Source organism: Pollicipes pollicipes, unplaced genomic scaffold (assembly GCF_011947565.3).
Source record: "Pollicipes pollicipes isolate AB1234 unplaced genomic scaffold, Ppol_2.1 Scaffold_3447;HRSCAF=4054_pilon_pilon_pilon, whole genome shotgun sequence".
Taxonomy (NCBI): Eukaryota; Metazoa; Arthropoda; class Thecostraca; order Pollicipedomorpha; family Pollicipedidae; genus Pollicipes; species Pollicipes pollicipes.
This window is the reverse complement of record NW_023596297.1, coordinates 6,917,600-6,936,265: the sequence shown is the minus strand read 5'-3', so window position 1 is coordinate 6,936,265 and position 18,666 is coordinate 6,917,600. Positions and strand designations below refer to the sequence as shown.

At 53.4% G+C, this 18,666-nt stretch overlaps 1 protein-coding gene across 1 annotated transcript in view; it reads left to right on the top strand.

The window, feature by feature from the left end:
• Nucleotides 1–18,666, top strand: part of LOC119091556 (uncharacterized) — an 86,600-nt gene that overhangs the window by 13,389 nt on the left and 54,545 nt on the right. Inside the window, exons 2-5 of the mRNA XM_037214366.1 lie at nt 820–911; nt 14,111–14,271; nt 15,953–16,094; nt 18,117–18,323. Of these exons, the coding sequence (XP_037070261.1) occupies nt 820–911; nt 14,111–14,271; nt 15,953–16,094; nt 18,117–18,323 (602 nt within the window). The remainder of the gene's footprint in view (nt 1–819; nt 912–14,110; nt 14,272–15,952; nt 16,095–18,116; nt 18,324–18,666) is intronic.

Below are 18,666 nucleotides of genomic sequence, written 5' to 3'. Positions count from 1 at the left end.
TCCATCGTTTGCCCGCTGGTATAACGTGTTATGTTACGTGCCTGTGTACTAAATACTATGACGGTTTGAAACACTATTTAGGGAAACGACACGCGAACATCAGACTTTTCCCGGAAATTCAGCGAAACTTCATACAGTGACTTTGATCTCTCCCCCACGGTGTTTAAGTACAGCGGCTCTTTTCGAAGCGGACTTTGGCTTTGGGAAACAGAGTATCACATATTCTATGGGGACACACTAGTACAAGCTCCAACCAATGCGTTTTTTGGTAAACAGCCTTTGCCCAGCCCGCTGTGACAGTAACAAAGGTGCATTTGTGCCGTCGTCATTCACCCTGTAGAAATGTCGCGTTTAAGCCTGCAGGCCCGCAATGTGTCGGTATAAACGGCTCAAAACTTTAGTCTGTAACATCTGACGACGGTCCTTAACAGATTCTGCCGTCGTCACGGCAGACGTGACAAGTCGAGCTGCCCCGGACTCTAGTGTGGGGCTTCCAAGAAAGAAAGAAGATAACTGCGGTGTCACAACGTTGAAGCGTCATCTGAGCTCGAGACTTATTGAGATGTATGACTTGATTATGTTTTGGTGGTGCTGCATTAGCACTACCCAGTGCTATTAGTACCTGCTGTATAGCTGGTCGTCAATTTTCACCAAATAATGTTTGTTAAACGTGGCCAAAACATGGAACGCTCCCTTTAGTCCGCGCCCCGTTCTTCCCCCCGTGCGCAGTGACGCGTCCCCGCACCTCCTTCTGTATGACGTCACGAGCGGGCGCGGCATTCGCGATCCCGCGTGACTGACGATTCCGGCGCGTTTCAGGCTGTGCGCTGGTCACCGGCCTTCTGTTCCTCGTCTTCGGTGTCCTCGTTGTGATATACATGCAGGCGCACGTAGACGCCTATATCAATAAGGTAAGTCCAGAGATAAGAGACGCCGCTGCTCGGGAGGGACGCGGAGTGTTGCTGCTGGGCTGTGCTTGTTCAGTCAGTGCGCTCGCGATAACGATCTCGAATGACTGATACAAAGCGCAGCGCAACATTGCTCAAGGTTCACGGTTTCCCGTTTTGCAATCTGTTCGGCGCGACAAGCGGCGTGAGTGTAGTGATATGATCGCACAGTCGCCGTGCCGTAAAACCCCCGCGACCGTAAAAACGAAGTATGAAATGATGCCACTTCGATTTTCGTGTCAACGAATCGTAAGATCAGTGCGAGCTGTTAGCGCCAGCTCACGAGGACACTGCACGTGGCGCGGTGGGAATAACTATCCAGCCATTCATGCACGACACTCGCTCTCAAACCTTTGCGTGTGGTGGGGTGAAATGGCCAGCAGGCTTGAATACTGTTCCATCCTACCACCACCGGGCCTGGCCCGTTCGCCGAACCATATCCAGTTCGCACCCGCTCGCCGAACCATAACCAGTTCGGGCCCAATCGCCATACCATAGCCAGTTCGCACCCGCTCGCCGAACCATAACCAGTTCGGGCCCAATCGCCGTACCATAACCAGTTCGGGGCCGCTCGCCGTGTACGATTCCGGGTCATTTAAGATTTCGGCCTTGTAGTGGGTGCATTCACCATCCGAAACTCTATGCGCGATATTTGAAGCCATGTACGCTGTCCGTTATATAACCATGATTTGTTGTAATACGAACTCTATACACTAACTACGATGCGCTGCAAAAGTTAAGGAGCACTCTGCATATGTCTATACAGTGAAAAAAACGCAATACAATTCTGTACACTTAAACAGAATCCCGCCAACTATTGACCTGATCTCAATCTATTTCCGCAACGCTATGAACTGTTGAACTAGCAGCACCAAAGCAAACAGTTGATTGGAAATCTATAATTCCGTGCGCTAACAACTGGCTCAGCCGTGGTGGGCACATAGGGGTGGCTGGGGTGGAGCGGTGTCCAGACTTATCCTGGCACGTAGGGGTGGCTGGGGTGGAGCGGTGTCCAGGCTATCCTGGCACGTAGGGGTGGCTGGGGTGGAGCGGCCTCCAGGCCTATCCTGGCACGTAGGGGTGGCTGGGGTGGAGCGGCCTCCAGGCCTATCCTGGCACGTAGGGGTGGCTGGGGTGGAGCGGTGTCCAGGCCTATCCTGGCACGTAGTGGTGGCTGGGTTGGAGCGGTCTCCGGGCCTATCCTGGCACGTGTGCAGGTGTATCCTGCCTTGTTCGAGGATGTGCGTGGCACCCGGTGCACGCCTCCGCTGCGGCTCGGGCTCACAAGTGAAACAGGACTGCTCGTCTAGGAAAACACAGTCGTTTGACGACGGACGTCGTAGTGAACGCGTTATTGATCGAGCGCAGTCCGCGGTCGGCTCGCTCGCGTGATCAGTGGCTGAAGGACGTGGGCATCGGCAAATATAAATAATCGTTGTCGATCCAAAAATACCAATCATCGATAAAATATGGATGTTGCTAGACCCGTTTGGTTGGCTTTGAACGGGGCCCACTTCGGAAGTGATGTGGCGCGGCAAGTGCCAATAATCCGATAGTTTGCGTATTCAAACGTAGTCGAGCGAGTTATTTTATCCGTTCACTTATCGACTTGTATTTCTATAGATGTGCCGGCCTCTCGTCATCAAGGCGGCCGCTTTTAAGGTGCGTAAATAGACAGCCTGAGCAACTGGAGATGCCTCCTTTGAAAATGTCTGATCCATTCGACCTTCGACCTTGCCTGCACCGCTCATACAACACACTGGCCTGGCTCACTGTGAGGCTGCTGGTTTCTAGCTACTTGCTGTTCATAAAACATAGTGCGGCCAATTTAGTTGGGTTTCTTGGCTGCTGGGTACGGCAAAAGTCGCATCAAGAACAGTTTCTGACTTGTAGGCCGGCAACAACAAACACAGCGCAATATCTAGGAACCGGGTTTCGTTCCCACATGACAGCTTTGAGATGCAAGCGGGCCTGTTACCCCCCCCCCCCTCAAACAATTTTTTGACAGTTCGCACGTGCGGTGGTGAAAGTGGTGGATTGCATTGAGAGGGGAGGTAAGAGAAAGGACAGGATAGGGGCAGCCGAACTTCCTGGAATCGATATACGTCTGGCGCTGTCGACACGTTTCCAAACGTCGTCGTCAAGCTGGGCGTGCGGATAATTTCACAAAGGCGTACACATCTGCACGTTTTCAGCCTTATCGGTCAGCTTATATCCAGCGTCATTGGTCAGCTTATATGCACAGTCACCGAACCCAGCTGCTATAACCCATCGAACACCCGAGCGTGTTCAGGCGCGCTTTCGATGCTTACGGGGAACTTACGAGGCGGCGAGGTCGTCGAAACCGACCTGAATATGTGGGTGGATTAGCCGGTCACCAGAGGGAGCCCCACAGGCCTCGCCCATTGCTGGCAATGACGGGCTATTCGCCGACGTGTCAGACGAGACCCAAATGTGTCCATGGTGAGTCGGCTGAACAGCTGCAGTATTCCGTGCACAGCAGGCTGCGTCGGACTGAGCAGGGCTGGCGAAGATGGTGACGCAGTTGGCCTGCGACGTGATCTAATTTAATCGCGGACAGATGACGTATCGGAAATTATGAACTTAAGCGGGCCGTAGTAACATCCCAAGTTACGGAAACATCGCGACATCTCCCCGATTTATATTCCGGTAATGTTGCCGATGAACCGCCTTGCATGGTCTGCATGGTGGAGTTCTATACCGGACTAACGTCGGCCGGCCCCAGGGCGAGCAGGCCGGCCTCCAGAGCGATCAGGCCGGCTGCCAGGGCGAGCAGGCCGGGCCCCGGGGACGAGCAGGACAGCCCCGGGGAGAGCAGGCTGGGTCCCGGGGCGATCAGGCCGGCCTCCAGAGCGATCAGGCCGGGCTCCAGAGCGAGCAGGCCGGCCTCCAGAGCGATCAGACTGGCTTCCAGGGCGAGCAGGCCGGGCTCCGGGACGAGCAGACCGGCTTCCGGGGCGAGGAGGACGGTCCCAACGGGGGGGGAGGGGGGAAGCAGACCGGTCCTCGGGGCGAGCAGGCCGGCCCCCGGGGAGAGCAGGCCGGGCTCCAGGGCGAGCAGGCCGGCCTCCAGAGCGATCAGGCCGGCTGCCAGGGCGAGCAGGCCGGGCCCCGGGGACGAGCAGGCCGGGCCCCGGGGACGAGCAGGACAGCCTCCAGGGAGAGCAGGCCGGGCCCCGGGGACGAGCAGGACAGCCCCCGGGGAGAGCAGGCTGGGTCCCGGGGCGAGCAGGCCGGTCCCCAGCGGGGAGCGGGCCGGCCCTCGGGGGGGGGGGAGCAGGCCGGTCCCCAGCGGGGAGCGGGCCGGCCTCGGGGGGGGGGGGGAGCAGGCCGGTCCCCAGCGGGGAGCGGGCCGGCCCTCGGGGGGGGGGGGAGCAGGCCGGTTCCCGGGGAGAGCAGGCCGGCCCTCGGGGAGAGCAGACCGGGCTCCAGTGCGGCAGCCCCCAGGGCGAGTAGGCCGGCCTCCAGGAGGCAAGCAGGCCGGTCCCCAGGGCGAGCAGAGCGGCCTCGGGGCAAGCAGGCCGGGCTCCAAGACGAGCAGGCCGACCCCAGGGCGAACAAGCCGGTCTCCAGGGAGAGCAGGCCGGCCCCCGGAGCGAGCAAGTCGGGCCTTAGGGCGAACGGGCAACAGCGCTTCGTCGGTCTCGTTGGGCTGCTTATGGGCCAAGGTGACGGCCGACCTTAACCGGAGCAGAGACCGGAACCGCCATGGCTGCCGGGGCGGGCGGCTACGCTCGGGCGGCGATGTACCATGGTGGCGCTAGTGCCGACCGGAAACCGCAGCATCGACTCGAGCCGCGCCTGCACCGACTCTCAGCTGTCTGGGCCGCGCCGGCCGCGCCCGCCAGGCTGGCTAGCCAGCGTGACGTCATCCCGACGCCTGCCGCCTTGCCGACCACTCCGGGGTCGGCTGGGTCAGGCGGCCGACTCCGGGTCGGATGGACGGTATACTGGGCCGGAGGCAGCCATTCCGGAGGGTCTCCGGGCCGGGACACGGCCTGCGGCCTGAGTGGGGACCTCAGAGCGCCGTTCCGCCTGGAGTGTGAGCTAGAGCGGCAACCTGTTGATGGCGACGCCCAGTTCGTGGTGGGGACGGGAGCTCGGCGCACCGGCGGGTGTTGGCGGCGGTGATGGCCGACGGACTGGCTATCTGCAGCCCAGCGGACCTGACGCCGCCGCAGGGCGTCCCCGGCGGCGCGTCCGCCGCCACTGCAGACGAGCGGCCGGGCGAGCGGACGCGTCGGCAGGCGCGGACGCCCCCGTTACCCTGTGGTGCCGTCGTCAGACGAGAGGCTCCGGATGCACACAAACAGACGCGCTGAGGCAACAATCCGCGGTATCGCGGAATCGTTAGCGAAAGGATGGCCACTGGCCAATGCTCAGGCGCGTGCAGCACGCGATCTTGGCACCGGCAGAGCTCAGCCCAGGGCCAGGGCCTGGCTGCTTCGTTTTCCTTGGCTTTCTTTTTCCGTCCCACTCCCACTCTAGCGTTAGGACTTGGCCGGCCGCGGCTGGTGTGTAGACTGCTGCTGCAATTGGCCAGAGCCCGCTGTTTGCCCAGAGCTGCAGCCGGCCGGCGCTGCTCGGCCGACCTCCCGGCGCTTTCACCAGGCGGTGTGGGAGCGTCAGCGTGGGGCCCGGCCGGCGCGCCCCGTCCGGCGCCATGCGTGCCAGGCCCGGCGCCGCCCGGCACCGGTGAGAGGCCGCGCTTCGGTGCCGGAGCGTGCTCAGTGATAGCGCCGGCTGCTCGTCCGCCGTCATATTTGGCGCCCGCGGTATCGAACGCCTCGGGGCGAATCAGCCCAACAGGCGCTGCGGCACACGTGGTTCTCACAAAATCACCCCACGGCTCTCGTAGGGCCAACTGCACGCAGCGCATCGCACGCGCTGTTTTGTTAATTGCTGCTGGAATGAGATACGTGGTGGCCGCCCCACTGCGGCAGGCGTCTGCCGGGATCGCTTGATGTCATTGGTCGGCTGTGGACATTGTCCAGGATGTCCGTGTCCTGAGTCTGATGTCCGGCGTGGAATCAGCGTTAATCTCCTTCGTCGCTGCTCAGCGTTACTTAGCGCCCGACGGGCACCACCGTGGCAACTCCATCGTCCACACGCACAGCAGTCTGATGGCGTTGCGGCGCCGCGCGCGCTACCACCACCGGAAGCCGCCGGCCGCTGATCTGGGCCACCGTGCTGTGAAACAGTTGGACGGCTGGTGGCTTGGCGCTGCTGCGGAATGGGGAGTGTGGGAGCGAAAACAGGTGATGCATTTTGGTGCCAGTTTGACAACGCGACCTCAAAACGTGAGATTCAATGAGAATTATGTAATTTGCCAGGGCTTCATAAGCCGCCACGGCATGTTTCGTTAACCGCAGATATTGGGCATCCTCGTCGATGGCCGTCTTTCGTGGGATTTATGGATTGCATTGAGTAGCATTTCATAGATTCACAGATTCATGGCATTGGTAGATTTTCATGTAGATATATTCATGTGGGAGCTGGGTGGTAGGCAGTAAGAAGCAAAACTTTCGGTGCAGTGGCAGCCTTATATGAGCAACACTGAAAGCAGCACCGTATAGTCGTGTATGCCACCACCCAGGCGTGGGCCTGGCAGTAAGCTCCAGGTGCGGCCTGCGGCTTAGGTGGCCTCCGATGCCTTCGCGACGTGAACAGGTGCAAATGAGAGTTCCTTGTTGCATGACATCTCTTTGTGTTAAAACGCGTTTTTGAAATCACAGCATTTGCCCCAAAGAGCGGAGAAACTAGCCTGGACCACGTTTTGGTACCTTCAGTGCCATAGCGATGCCTTATGTTTGTTTAGAAATGGTCTAGTATTGAGAAAATAATCAACATTTTGCGTTGCGTCGCCTGATAATTGCGACCGGTTGCCAGTTCCCTGTTTATATGGCTTCGCCACATAGCCTCAGCAGCTGAGTGTGTCGCGAAGTTCCAATGACAACGATAACGGAGCTGTCCGTGGTCTACGATGCTTACACCGGAACACCAATTCCAGTGTGTGGAATCATTGGTTTGCGGCATCCCCATGTCTTGCACAGCTAGGCGGCGGATAGCCCAGCGGCGTCGCCGGTGTTCGCAGAAAGATATCTCCCCTTCCCCCCCCCCCCCTCTAAGCTGTGTCGTCCGATGACTGTGTCTGTGACTGACTGTGACTGTGTCGTCAGTGACACTTTTATTGTTTTAAGGGAGAGGGAAGGAGAGGGATAGCGATAGGGATTGGGATAGAGATAAGGATAAGGATAAGGGTAAATAGGAGAGGGAGATAGGAAGGGAGGATGAGAGAGGGAGGGAGTCCATGGCCGGCATCGGCCAAGTGCTGAGCTGTCGGGCAAAACGACTTGTCAGCAGACGGGTGTGGCGCGGTGGTGTGCCGCCCACCCAGGCGCATACGCCGCGCTGGCGCTCCAACAAATTCTCCGAATGAGCCGCTGGCTGACATCGCAAGACACCCGTGCTCGGCGCTCAGCCGTGGCCTTCGGCCGTCTAAATGGTGGCCCACGTTGATGGCATGTAGCCGCGAAAGGTTGGTAGCAACAGGTCAGCGCGGTGTCATGTCGCGGGCAATTCCAAAGTCCAGCGGATTCCAGGACGCCGGTGGTGCGCAGAGGTGTGTGTTGGCATGACCGGGCGCTCGCGTACCCGTCTTCCAGCTGGCCCCCTGCCGCCAGCGGACAGCGGACCGCCAGCGCCGCCGACGCATCCGTGGGCACCCGCCGCCGACCGCTTCCGCTCGGGTGACGTCACGCGATGACGTCACGGGTGGCGTGGTGTCGGACGGTGGCGCTAGCGGCAGTCGATAGGCATGCGCGGCGAGCCTGGGCGGCGCCGCCGGCTTTGTGTGCCGCCGGCCGCCGCCGGACAGGAGCACGTGCGAGCCCTTTGTGCTGCCTGAGCTGGCGCCGACGGGCGGGGGGTTGCCGACCGGCCGGCCGTGGCTGCGAGGGGACGGCAGCCTCCAGACAGTCCGTGTTCGCCAGATGCGGCCGCGGGACGAGACTCGCTGCGCTATCTGCTGAAGGGACCCAGTCGCCAAGCGATAATTACGCGCGCAGCAACTTGTACGATATCAGGACTGCCAAATCTGCGCTGGTCTCTGATTGTGCACAATCTAAATGCCGCAGTAATTTGAGAGTATTCACCTATCATGGAACCAACGGAAGCTGACCGTGCTTCTGAATATGACTAAGTGCAGTATCCCTGAAAATGTGTGGCGTTTGGGACCGTGGCGCTGCCGTGGTGCCATCCGGGCAAATTTTGCAAAAGCAGCGATGCTCCCGTGATTCTGCGTTTGCTGCGACTGGAAAGACAAGTTCTACAATCGCGCTTCCCTACTGCTCAGGCAATATCAACTTCGATTATCTGGCATACCAAGGGCCATTAACCAACACTTAGGCTGCACTCGCCCATGTGTTTAGGTGCCGTCGTCACTTCTGTGGGACGCCGCAGCGTGTAAACTAAACGGACTGAGCTCTGGACTCTGCTCAGGCAGAGGCCCGGCGTAAAACATCGCGCGTTCTGCTGCCTGGCACCGCTCAAAAACGTCCCATGCTCCTTGGCAACGAAAAGCCTCATGGTCATCTGCCGATCTATGAAGGCAGGTGCCATTGAGGAGTTGTGGAGACAAACTTAGCCCATTCGCTCAATGGGATTTTTCACTCGTTTTAGAGGAACACTAAGAGGGCTGCAAGATAAAGCAAAATATGAGCGAATGCTCAGATATTGAAGCTGTTTCACAGTGACTGCAAGACAAGGGGAAATGACAGACAGCATATCAAAATATTGGAGCGGGCACCAATTTAACGTCTCTGGGACTGACGCGAGCTAACTTCTGGAGCCACTGGTTTGGTATGGGATCATCCAAGGTTTTGTAATATCATGGCTCTGTCAGCTGCATCAGCGCTCCTTAGGTGGTCCAAGATAAAGACAGTGAGGAGGACATTTATATATATATATATATATATATAGATATATATAAAAGAGAGAGAGAGAGGAGAGAGAGAGAGAGAGAAGAGAGAGAGAGGAGGAGATAGAGGCAGGCGATCGAGAGAGAGAGAGAGATATATATATCTATTATATATATCTATATATAATATATGTATATATGTATATATGTCTCTCTCTCTCTCTCTCTCTCTCTCTCTCTCTCTCTCTCTCTCTCTCTCTCTCTCTCTCTCTCTCTCTCTCTCTCTCTCTCTCTCCAAAAATAGACTATATGCCTAAGACAGTTTCTTCCTTACACGCGAAATGGCTTTCAAGCTCACAAGCAGCGACGTTTGGATATAGATATATACTTTATAGGTATAGGTATGGATAAAGATATGGCTGTAGATATAGATATAGATATAGATATATATAGATATAGATATAGATATAGATATAGATAGATATAGATAGATATAGATAGATAGATAGATAGATAGATAGATAGATAGATAGATCAATATATATATATATATATATATATATATATATATATATATATATATATATTTCGACCGTTATAATTATTTGGTCCAGTTACTGTTTTACTTACTCATGGAAATATTATTCCACAGCGGCTGAGGCTCGGATGCAATCTTTGGTGGCCCAGGTTTGCTTCCTGGAGCACCTAAAAACGTTCCATTGTCGACGTTCTTGGAAAAATGCAATCATAGATGGCCAGCGTGGTGTTTAACGCCAGTCTTACGAGCTGGTAGCGACGATGAATGCGGAGTACATCCAAGTTGTGAACACTGCAATTTTTGCGTAGTAAGCCGCACGCGGATGCCGAAAAGATCGCTGCTACCGGACAAGACCGGACAATATCGCCAACCGGATGGCGGTTACCGAATGGCGAATAGCCTGGCAACCTCGCGGCCAACTGTAGGGGATTTCTTCCTTATTGCGAAATGGCTTTTCGCGCACTCAAGCAGCGACGTTTGGCTTGTAATTGAAAATCACAAAAGAGTTGAGCTGTCTTTTGGGCCCATTGCGATTAACAATGAAATTGGCATTAGAAGAACAATAAAAAATGGTTCAAAATGAGACCCATCCAAATGCCTTCACAGGTTATCCGAAGGGATAAGTAGGTATATCTTAGATGGAATGTGCGTCGTTGGCTATTATCAAGGCGTGAGTTAACACTTGTTGCGGGGGAATTCAAGGAGGGCTGCTGAACTGCTAGGATTGTTTGTGCAAAGCCAGATAGAAAGACATTTTTGGTGCATTTTAAGCCCTGACAGCATCGTCTGAGCAAACCGCCACAATGCCTACCTGTATTGCAGAGTATGACCGTGATGCAGTTTAGACACAAGTGGCAGCCCTTGCGATCAATGTCTAGAGCAGGGTTAAAAATTTGGCTGTTTTCGCAAGTTTTTTCAGCATTGTTGCGAGTCCGAACCGACCAAGAGTGTATTCACGAACCTTCTCAATGCTGGTCCGACCCGGATCCTCGGATCTCCCCACACACAGCTGGTGTTGCTTCTCCGCGTCTCGCTGAGGCATGTCTTGCATCATGCGGTCCTCCCCACACAAGTCTGGTAATACGCGCCCCTCCAGTGGGGTTCAGAGCGAAGGCTGTGCCCTGGCATTATAAGGGAATGTCTTCTCAGTTCAGGCGTCAGAGGCTTGGTTGGAATCCGAAATATCTTGTGCACGCAATGCTTTCGGTGTTTTTTTATATTTTTCAGTCAAACATTTTGGTCGTTACAACCAGACACGTTGTGGGACCCAAGGCAGGATCGTGGATTCCGAACGTGGATTCTACAAACGTATTAAATAGGTGCTTTATTCCGAAGGATCCTTCAACAAATGTATTAAATAAATGCCGGATTCCAAAGGATCTTTCAAATAATTGAGAAAAATTGAAGACCCTGAAATATCCATGCGCAAAATTCGGAAGTGCATACCAAGCCCCAGTAGGTTATTTCAAAGAAAACCGGAGTAGATACTGAAAAACCACACTTCGGGACATACATACACAACATACGCTATGCACAGGATAGAAACCGGATCTCGGAGTCCATTTGTGCGGCGTGCGATGCGGAGCCAGCCAGTATGCAGCCAGCCCACTGATGTGCCAGCCGGTCCCTAGGGTCGACGCCTGTCGAGACCTGTCTGGGCGCGTGGTATTTCCTGCTCACAGAGAGCCGGGATCCCTGGTCGTGCGCTAGGCACAATCGATGTGACGTCAGGCCCGTTCCCTGCAGAAGATATTGTTCATCGATCTGTTGCGAGGTTCGGTATATGCGCTGTTTATAGGGAATAATGTGGCCCGCGTGTTTCTAGCGTCAATAAATCTCTGCTGTGATTGCTGCGCTTCGTGAGTCGCCAGACAACCAAATTATACCTATAGGATATACCATATTTAGCTACCGCTTTATACTGGCATTCTACGCTGTGTTTGGGAATCGGAATATTCCGTGCATTTGCACCACAGCAACTGTAATATGCCTATATTAGATGCCACGTTCAGTCCTTTGTTATGTTTCAAGTGTATACTATATGAAACAAGCGTTTATGCCTATATTTAAAGATCACCATACCTGACAACTTCCATACATGCGTACCGTGGAACCACATACAGTCACATTTCAGCGCGCATAAAGACACCTAAACCACATTGACAACAGTATGATCTCTTTACCGTTTGTCATATTTGTCAACGGTATAATATATAATAATTATGATTATTATTTGCTGTATTTACCAACTGTTTTCTGTCTGTTATATGCCTTACAAGCTATGATGTTACATCTAAGGTATGTGCTGTATTACGTAGGCATATTACACACACCGTATGTACCATATTTAATAATGCATGTAACGTCGGTCCAGTGAGTATCACTTGAGAGTCACCCAAGACAGTACGGATAGTGCCCTGACTCAGCTGCACGTTTGGAAAACCAGGGGCGTGTTCGACCGACATGTAATCTCAGATAATTACCCCGGAAAGCTGCAAAACTCCAGGATGGCGTTCAGCACCGCCAGCAGGGATAGTTATCGCGGGTAATTAATTTCCGTGCTAAGGGAGAACCCCGAGAGATGTTCAGGACGTGCTCTAGACGGATAATCCTTTTTTGCTGTGCCTATCTATGGCTGCAAGTTAAGATGCGACTGTGCGTGGCGCATGTGAGACGAAATTGGAGGATAACCTGGGACGTGCCAAACTCAAAGCGAGAATCGTCGTGAATGGTTGTCGGGCGAGAAATTATTGGTTGGATATTTTTCCCTCCGCCGAACGCGCCAGAGGTGCAGGGGTTCGGTTCTCCGCAATGCGTGCCCTTCCTGCCACGGAGAGAGGCAAGCGGCACCACTCAGCTGATGACGCGCCGTAAAATCCCCAATGACGGAGCTGCCGAAGGGTCAGGCTAAAATGTGGCAGACATGGTGGGCGGGCGGGCGGCTCCTACTGCGGCGGACCATCATCGTAAAGGTCAGCGGAACACCACAGGGGAGGGGCCGCACGATATGGTCACCAAATGGGTATTGCATTATTGCGTTGTTTCGCACGTTATCAGGTCATTCCATATTAATTGGGATATCCTTGGACCGTTGCCAGTGGGTACATCCACATCACAACACGACATATGCATTCGCACGATGAAGAGGGACATATGCAAGAGCTTAACGTGTCAGATACTCTGAATAATTTGGACACGGGTCTGATGCGTAGACGAAAGGCGAGTCAGCAATGTCTATGATGATGGCTCGGCGCACGCGCCATGGAAGCCGGCTGGGCTGGGACGCGCCTCTCGCAGACCTTGCTGGCCATGACATTCGGAAGCAGTGGTGTTGGAAATGTGGAGTGTGGTCATGTGGAGTGGATTGGCGGATCTCAACGTGGAGCTAGTCGCAGACCGAACAGACACAAGAATAGTGAAGATGCGCTTCACGTAGTGCCCGCAGGAGACCGGTGTGCGTTGCTGGTGCGGTGTAATGTTCGTCTCACGTACCAGGATGGCGCATGCGCGGTAGCACGCGGTAGGACAACGCCATGCCACGGGTAGTATTTCCCTAAGCTCATTGTGTGGGCTGTCATCAGTGCCGCGACGCGGGCCGGACGCATGCGACCAGGGACCATGAATATCAATGTGGGGACCGATGGTTGTTATTGAGAAGCGTGATCGTTCCTCACGCTGTTTTGCCTTATTACGATGTTTTGCCCTATTCCCTGTCGAATAACCGAGTGAAAGGAGAGATAGATATATTGAATTTTGGCTATATACGTTTTTCAAAACGATTATGAGCATAAGTCCAAAATTTAAAGTTGCCTGCCGATACCACTCGATTTGTCGGACTAAAATCGCACACAACTGAGTGGGATCGGCGGGCCATTTTTGGATTTTGAATTTACTCTTTATGATCATTTTGACAATGGCATGTAGCCGAAATGTCAATTCATCTATCTCTCCTTTTTCCCGATCTTTCGACGAGCAATAAGGCTAAACAACTATTTTACGCAAGTGTGAAATGTTCCTCGCGCATGCACTCACCAACTTCGCAATTTACAAGTGCACAACTTACGGTTGTACTTTGCAAACCTGACCCGGTCACGGTTTGGTGGTTCTCAAACTATCCTACGCATAGACGGCGGCGCCGTCTGTCGCTTGTCAGACATATCCGACCGATTGCACGCATATTATGTACGAAATGTGGGGCTGCGCTGTAACCTCTCAGATAGTTGAAGTTAAACATTCGGCCATCTTGCAATAAAAGAAACTGAAGTAATTTTTCGCCTAGACGTCCAGTCCATGCTAACAATGTAAATTTCGCACCATGGAATGCGAAATGTCTTTGTGAAGTCATAGTATTCACTGTTGCAATTGCAAACAGAACGAAGTATTTTAATTGTAAGGACGGCGGTGTACGCGGAATGCATGATGCGTCAGCTCAATTGGCTTTTGATGATTGCATAAGTAAATTGGTAGGATTTATGTCGAAAGCCGCGATTGTCGTGTGATATCCCCTTGATCACGTGACGGTGACATGACAATGTCAGACATAATATACACAGTGTAAAATGTTGCATCAATAATCAGTGCGCTAAAAATAACATTATTTGCGTGGCAAACGTCGACAGAGGAGCTCTTCATCCAGTCTGCTTACAGGCATCTATGTCATGGCTCATGTGACACTCCTGTTTGCAGATGTTAGCCTTCAGTGAAGACTCGCCCACTTTTCATGCGTGGAAAGATCCGCCAGTACAGATCAAGCAGAGTGTGTATTTTTTCAACCTCACCAACAAGGAGGAGTTCCTGAACGGCACGGCTAAGCCAAGGGTGCAGCAGGTCGGGCCTTACGTCATTGGGTAAGTTAAGAGTGTGCGTGGGCCGGAGTAGAACAAGAAATTAATCGTGCTTACTTGTAGTCCTTTTTAGATATATCCGATTTTCTTGCCAATTTTTTCTGCCTCTGCGTTTTGCTCGAGACGTAGCTATCAGTGGCATGACGTGCATATGCAATGGGACAGTAGATGCTTTCATTCCATTTTTCCTCTAAACCCGGATAAACCGTCCAAACTTCAAGTTCACCATGGGCTATGATAATATTAACGGTGGCATCTGTACACGGGCGTACACCAACAGCTGTTTGTAGAAACCTTCGACGTGACTTGCCATCACCAGCTCTGTGCATGTGTGGTCGTATACTTCGATTAAGGTACACAGTTAGCAATGCCCTTCCGTCCACGCCCACACTCGAATAATCAGTTTTTTTATACAGCATGTTACATGCAGATAAGTCCCCTAAAATTTCGGGCGTCAATGCCATATTTCAGCTCCCGTACACCTGAGATCACTCGTGGTAGCCTGTATATCAGCGGCAGCGAGATTGCATGATTCTGTCGCTCTCATTTCAAGCTACAGCTGATCTTATCCAAGACCGGCTTAAAAGGTGGTGTTGTGGGCTTGCTGGCTGATTACCGATGTTGCCATGGTTCTGAGTGTGCTATTATCGTCAACTATTCGCAGATGGTGCATTTGGCTACAACGTGTGGTCGATGCAGTGGTCTGCTTTGGCTGCCGGGATCTGATAAGAATAAAAAAAGTCCCCAAAAACACGTACACAAAAACAAACGCGGTTGGACGGTGGCTTAAACCCGGAGCACATGACCGACTACGAATCTTGGCTCGCGCCTTCCCCGCTGCGTGGAAGAAAACTGCTTTTCGCGCCGCTGCCACATTAAAGCTCCAAGCCCCATATATTTTATTATTTTTTATTTTATATTTTTCTTTTATTTATTTATATACTCCATGATGGCTTACACTCAAAAGTGACACGATGCAACTCAAAACGGTCGTAGGCGGTGACACCACTCTCGGCGCGAAATTCATCGATATTTTGTTAATTTTACTTTGTCCCGTACCGCCTCGGCTGATCGAACATCTCCCATTAAATGTCATAAATATTGCACGATACAACTTTGAGTCGTTGCACCGTGTGTTACGGAAAACTGCACCAGATGTGAACCGGATCTGGCTTCCTTTTACCCCAAGCAGTGTCCTAAACAAACCCCTCTGCAGACGATGCTCAGATTTTCTCCATAAAGTCCATTTTAGAATGTCCAGAGAGTCCAGAAATGCCATTTCAGACGGACACGTGATACGGTAGTGGGCGCCAAATGACCGCTGTAGTCGACGTGCCCCCAAATATAACCATCATCAGATGATTGGCACGAGAGGCTGCTTCCCCGGGTGTTCTGTTCATGTGATGAGTCTGCCCCCTGCCCAGTTTGAACACGTGCATGTGGCGTGTCTGCCCCCTACCCAGTTATTGCATTTTCATGTGGTGCGTTTGCCTTTTGCCCAGTTGTTACATGCCCGTGTGGTGTGTCTGCCCTCTGCCCAGTCGCTCCATGTTCATGTGGTGTGTATGCCCTCTGCCCAGTTATTACATGTTCATGTGGTGTGTCTGCCCTCTGGCCACTTATTACGTGTTCAGGCGCTCCGTCTTTGGATGGCGTGTCTTCATCGGACCTTGCCCTATTCCAGCCAGAAGTGGGAGCGGCGCAATATCACGTTCCACCCGAACGGCACGTTGTCTGCACGGCTCTTCACCAAGCTGTTCTTCATTCGGGAGGACTCGTCCGGACCGGAGACGGACCTCATCACCACGCTCAACGTACCCATGATTGTACGTCACTCTCGCAGCTTGGCAGGCGGCAGCCGCGACTGGCACGGTATCTGATCGATGTGGAGACAGGGGAGCACTTCCAACTCCGCTGGATGTGTTGGTGCAGGTGACAGCTGCAGTGCGTTTTGTTTTCGGTGACGGTCTTGCAGCGACTATTTTCAGCGCTTCCAACCATACCCTTTGTCTCTGATCTGTGCCGTGCCTCACGCCTTGTCGCGTGCCTACCTCGCTCGCCAGGGCTTGTTTACGCCGGGCTAGCTTTAGTCAACATCACTGCAAGATCATCGGTCGGTTTTGCGACCGAGGCCAAACAACGGCATGCTGCAGATCCTCGCAAAAACGACACAATGTATGCGCGACCATCGTTGATTCCTCAACGTGGGACTGTCCCCTGCGCAGTCTACGCTTACGTGCGCTTTGGTCACCTGTGGCCGGCCGGGTGCCCGCATCCTTTGGGGAGACAGTTCCGAGTAATTCACGCACAATGCTCCAGGGTGTTGGTTGTTTTCTCAGACTCGGACGATTGATAGGCCACGTTCGGCTGGGGTCGAGGGGGGGGGGGGGGTCGACGGTTTAAGGTCGAGAGGGCAGTCTGCTAACTCCGGACCGAAGTTTTGGACCGTCAGAGGTCGGCAGTGCGAAAGTCGGTCGTGCGACAGTCGACAGTCGACGGCATCACGCTGCATTGCGCGTCGGGACGGGGGCACTGAGAACGTCACCAATATCTAGTCTTGCAGTGGAAGCAAATGAGCTGCCGTTGTCACTCAGGAGAGGAATACTGGGAATGCCGTACACCTCCAACTTGGCACAGGTCGTAAACCATCCAACGCTTCGAGCAGTTTTTCGCGACGTGTAGACCATGGTGTGCAAATGAACGGCCTGTTCCGTAACAGCGGCATTAACTTGTGTGGTGTACTCAGGTCACGTTACGTTCCAGTACCCCCGTGGGAAATGACTGCACTCAAAGTGGGTGTCTCTCTGTCATGCATAAACAAACAGCGCGAGGTCCCAGCCGATCTTCAGTTACTTGCCTTGGAGCACATCGCCCACATGCACAGAATTGCAAGCCACATATACAGACGTCTGGATAACGGAGACAGGAGTAGGCTCTGTGCTTGTGAACGGCCAAGCCACTCGGTCATTTTCGTTGCCCAAAAACGCCTCCGCGTAAACGCCCGAGCTTGTTGTGTACACGCCCGAGCTCGTCGCCATAAATAAAGCGCTTTGTTTCATCGAAGTTTGCCGTGTACCGTGATGTAGGACATTTCGATTCGCCTGACAGCACTGGGTCGTGCGGGTAAACCTGTCGTCCTATGTTGGATACCCAGCGGCGTGGGCTTGGCGGGTGATGAGCTCGCTGACGCGGCGGCAAAACGAGCAGCGCGTGCACCTTGCACCCGCAGTTTGCTTCTGCGGGCCAGGAACTTGTACCGTCATTACGGCATTAAGCAAATGAAAATGACAACGTGTATTGAGCGTCACCGCAAACACCGAGCCGAAAGCCATCAAGTCACGGCTAGGCATATGGTCGTCGAGCTCACGCGATGCGAGACGAGAAGAGGTAGTCCTTTGCCGAATACGGATTGGTCACACACACACGCGATTCATGGCTATCTTCTGTGCGTTGAAGAACGGCTTCACTGCCCTCGCCACGATGCACCCTTGCAGTCCACCATACCATTTACTCATGCCCACATTCCAGCGAAGAGCGGTTACGCTATTTCAGACGAGATGCTCCAGTTCTTAATTATTCAAACATTACTGGTCACGAATCTCGCGCTCTTGCCACGACTCAGCTGTGTTCATTTTTGACTAATATAAGGTTTTAGCCATTTGCACACCTGGGTAGTCAACTGCTGTGGATGCAAAATGCCCTTAATAGTCTGCGAACCTCTAAAGCCCCAATCAACAACAACGAGACCAATAATGCGACGGCCGTGTCTGTTGATGGTGGGATGCGGGGGATACCTTGTCCACGTCCCTGTTGACCAGCGGTGTGACGGCCGGTATCCGCGTTGACAGTCGGCAGCAGAGAAGGCGCGCTTCCAGCCGCTGACGGCGCGGCTGACCACCTCCTCCCTGCTGGAGGTGCTCGAGGAGACGCCCATCATCACCAGGTCGGTGCACCAGCTGGTGTACGGCTACCGGGACCCGCTGCTCAAGCTGGCCAAGGACATCCAGCCGCCCGGCCAGAGTCTGCCCTACGAGAGCTTCGGATACTTTGTCGGGGTATGTGTGTACGTGTGTGTGTGTGTGTGTGCGTTTTTTTTGTTCCGTTTTACCTGTAACATGCTCGAGAACAGATTCCATTCTCATCCAACCAGACAGGTTACATTATCGGCATGGCGAAGTGGCGCTTCATGATGAAATAATGAGAAACGAGCTTCGATATGGCTGGTGGAAAGCTGTCTCATCCTCGATTCGGCCGTAAGTGGAAGCTTTCTTTACGCGATAACTTCTACTGATGAGATATTGACATGCATGGGTGGAAAGGCTGAAAGAGCTGGTGTGGTAAACCGGCACAAGGGTACTTTTGGTGGGGAAATAATAACAAGATGATGTCGTTTTTTAA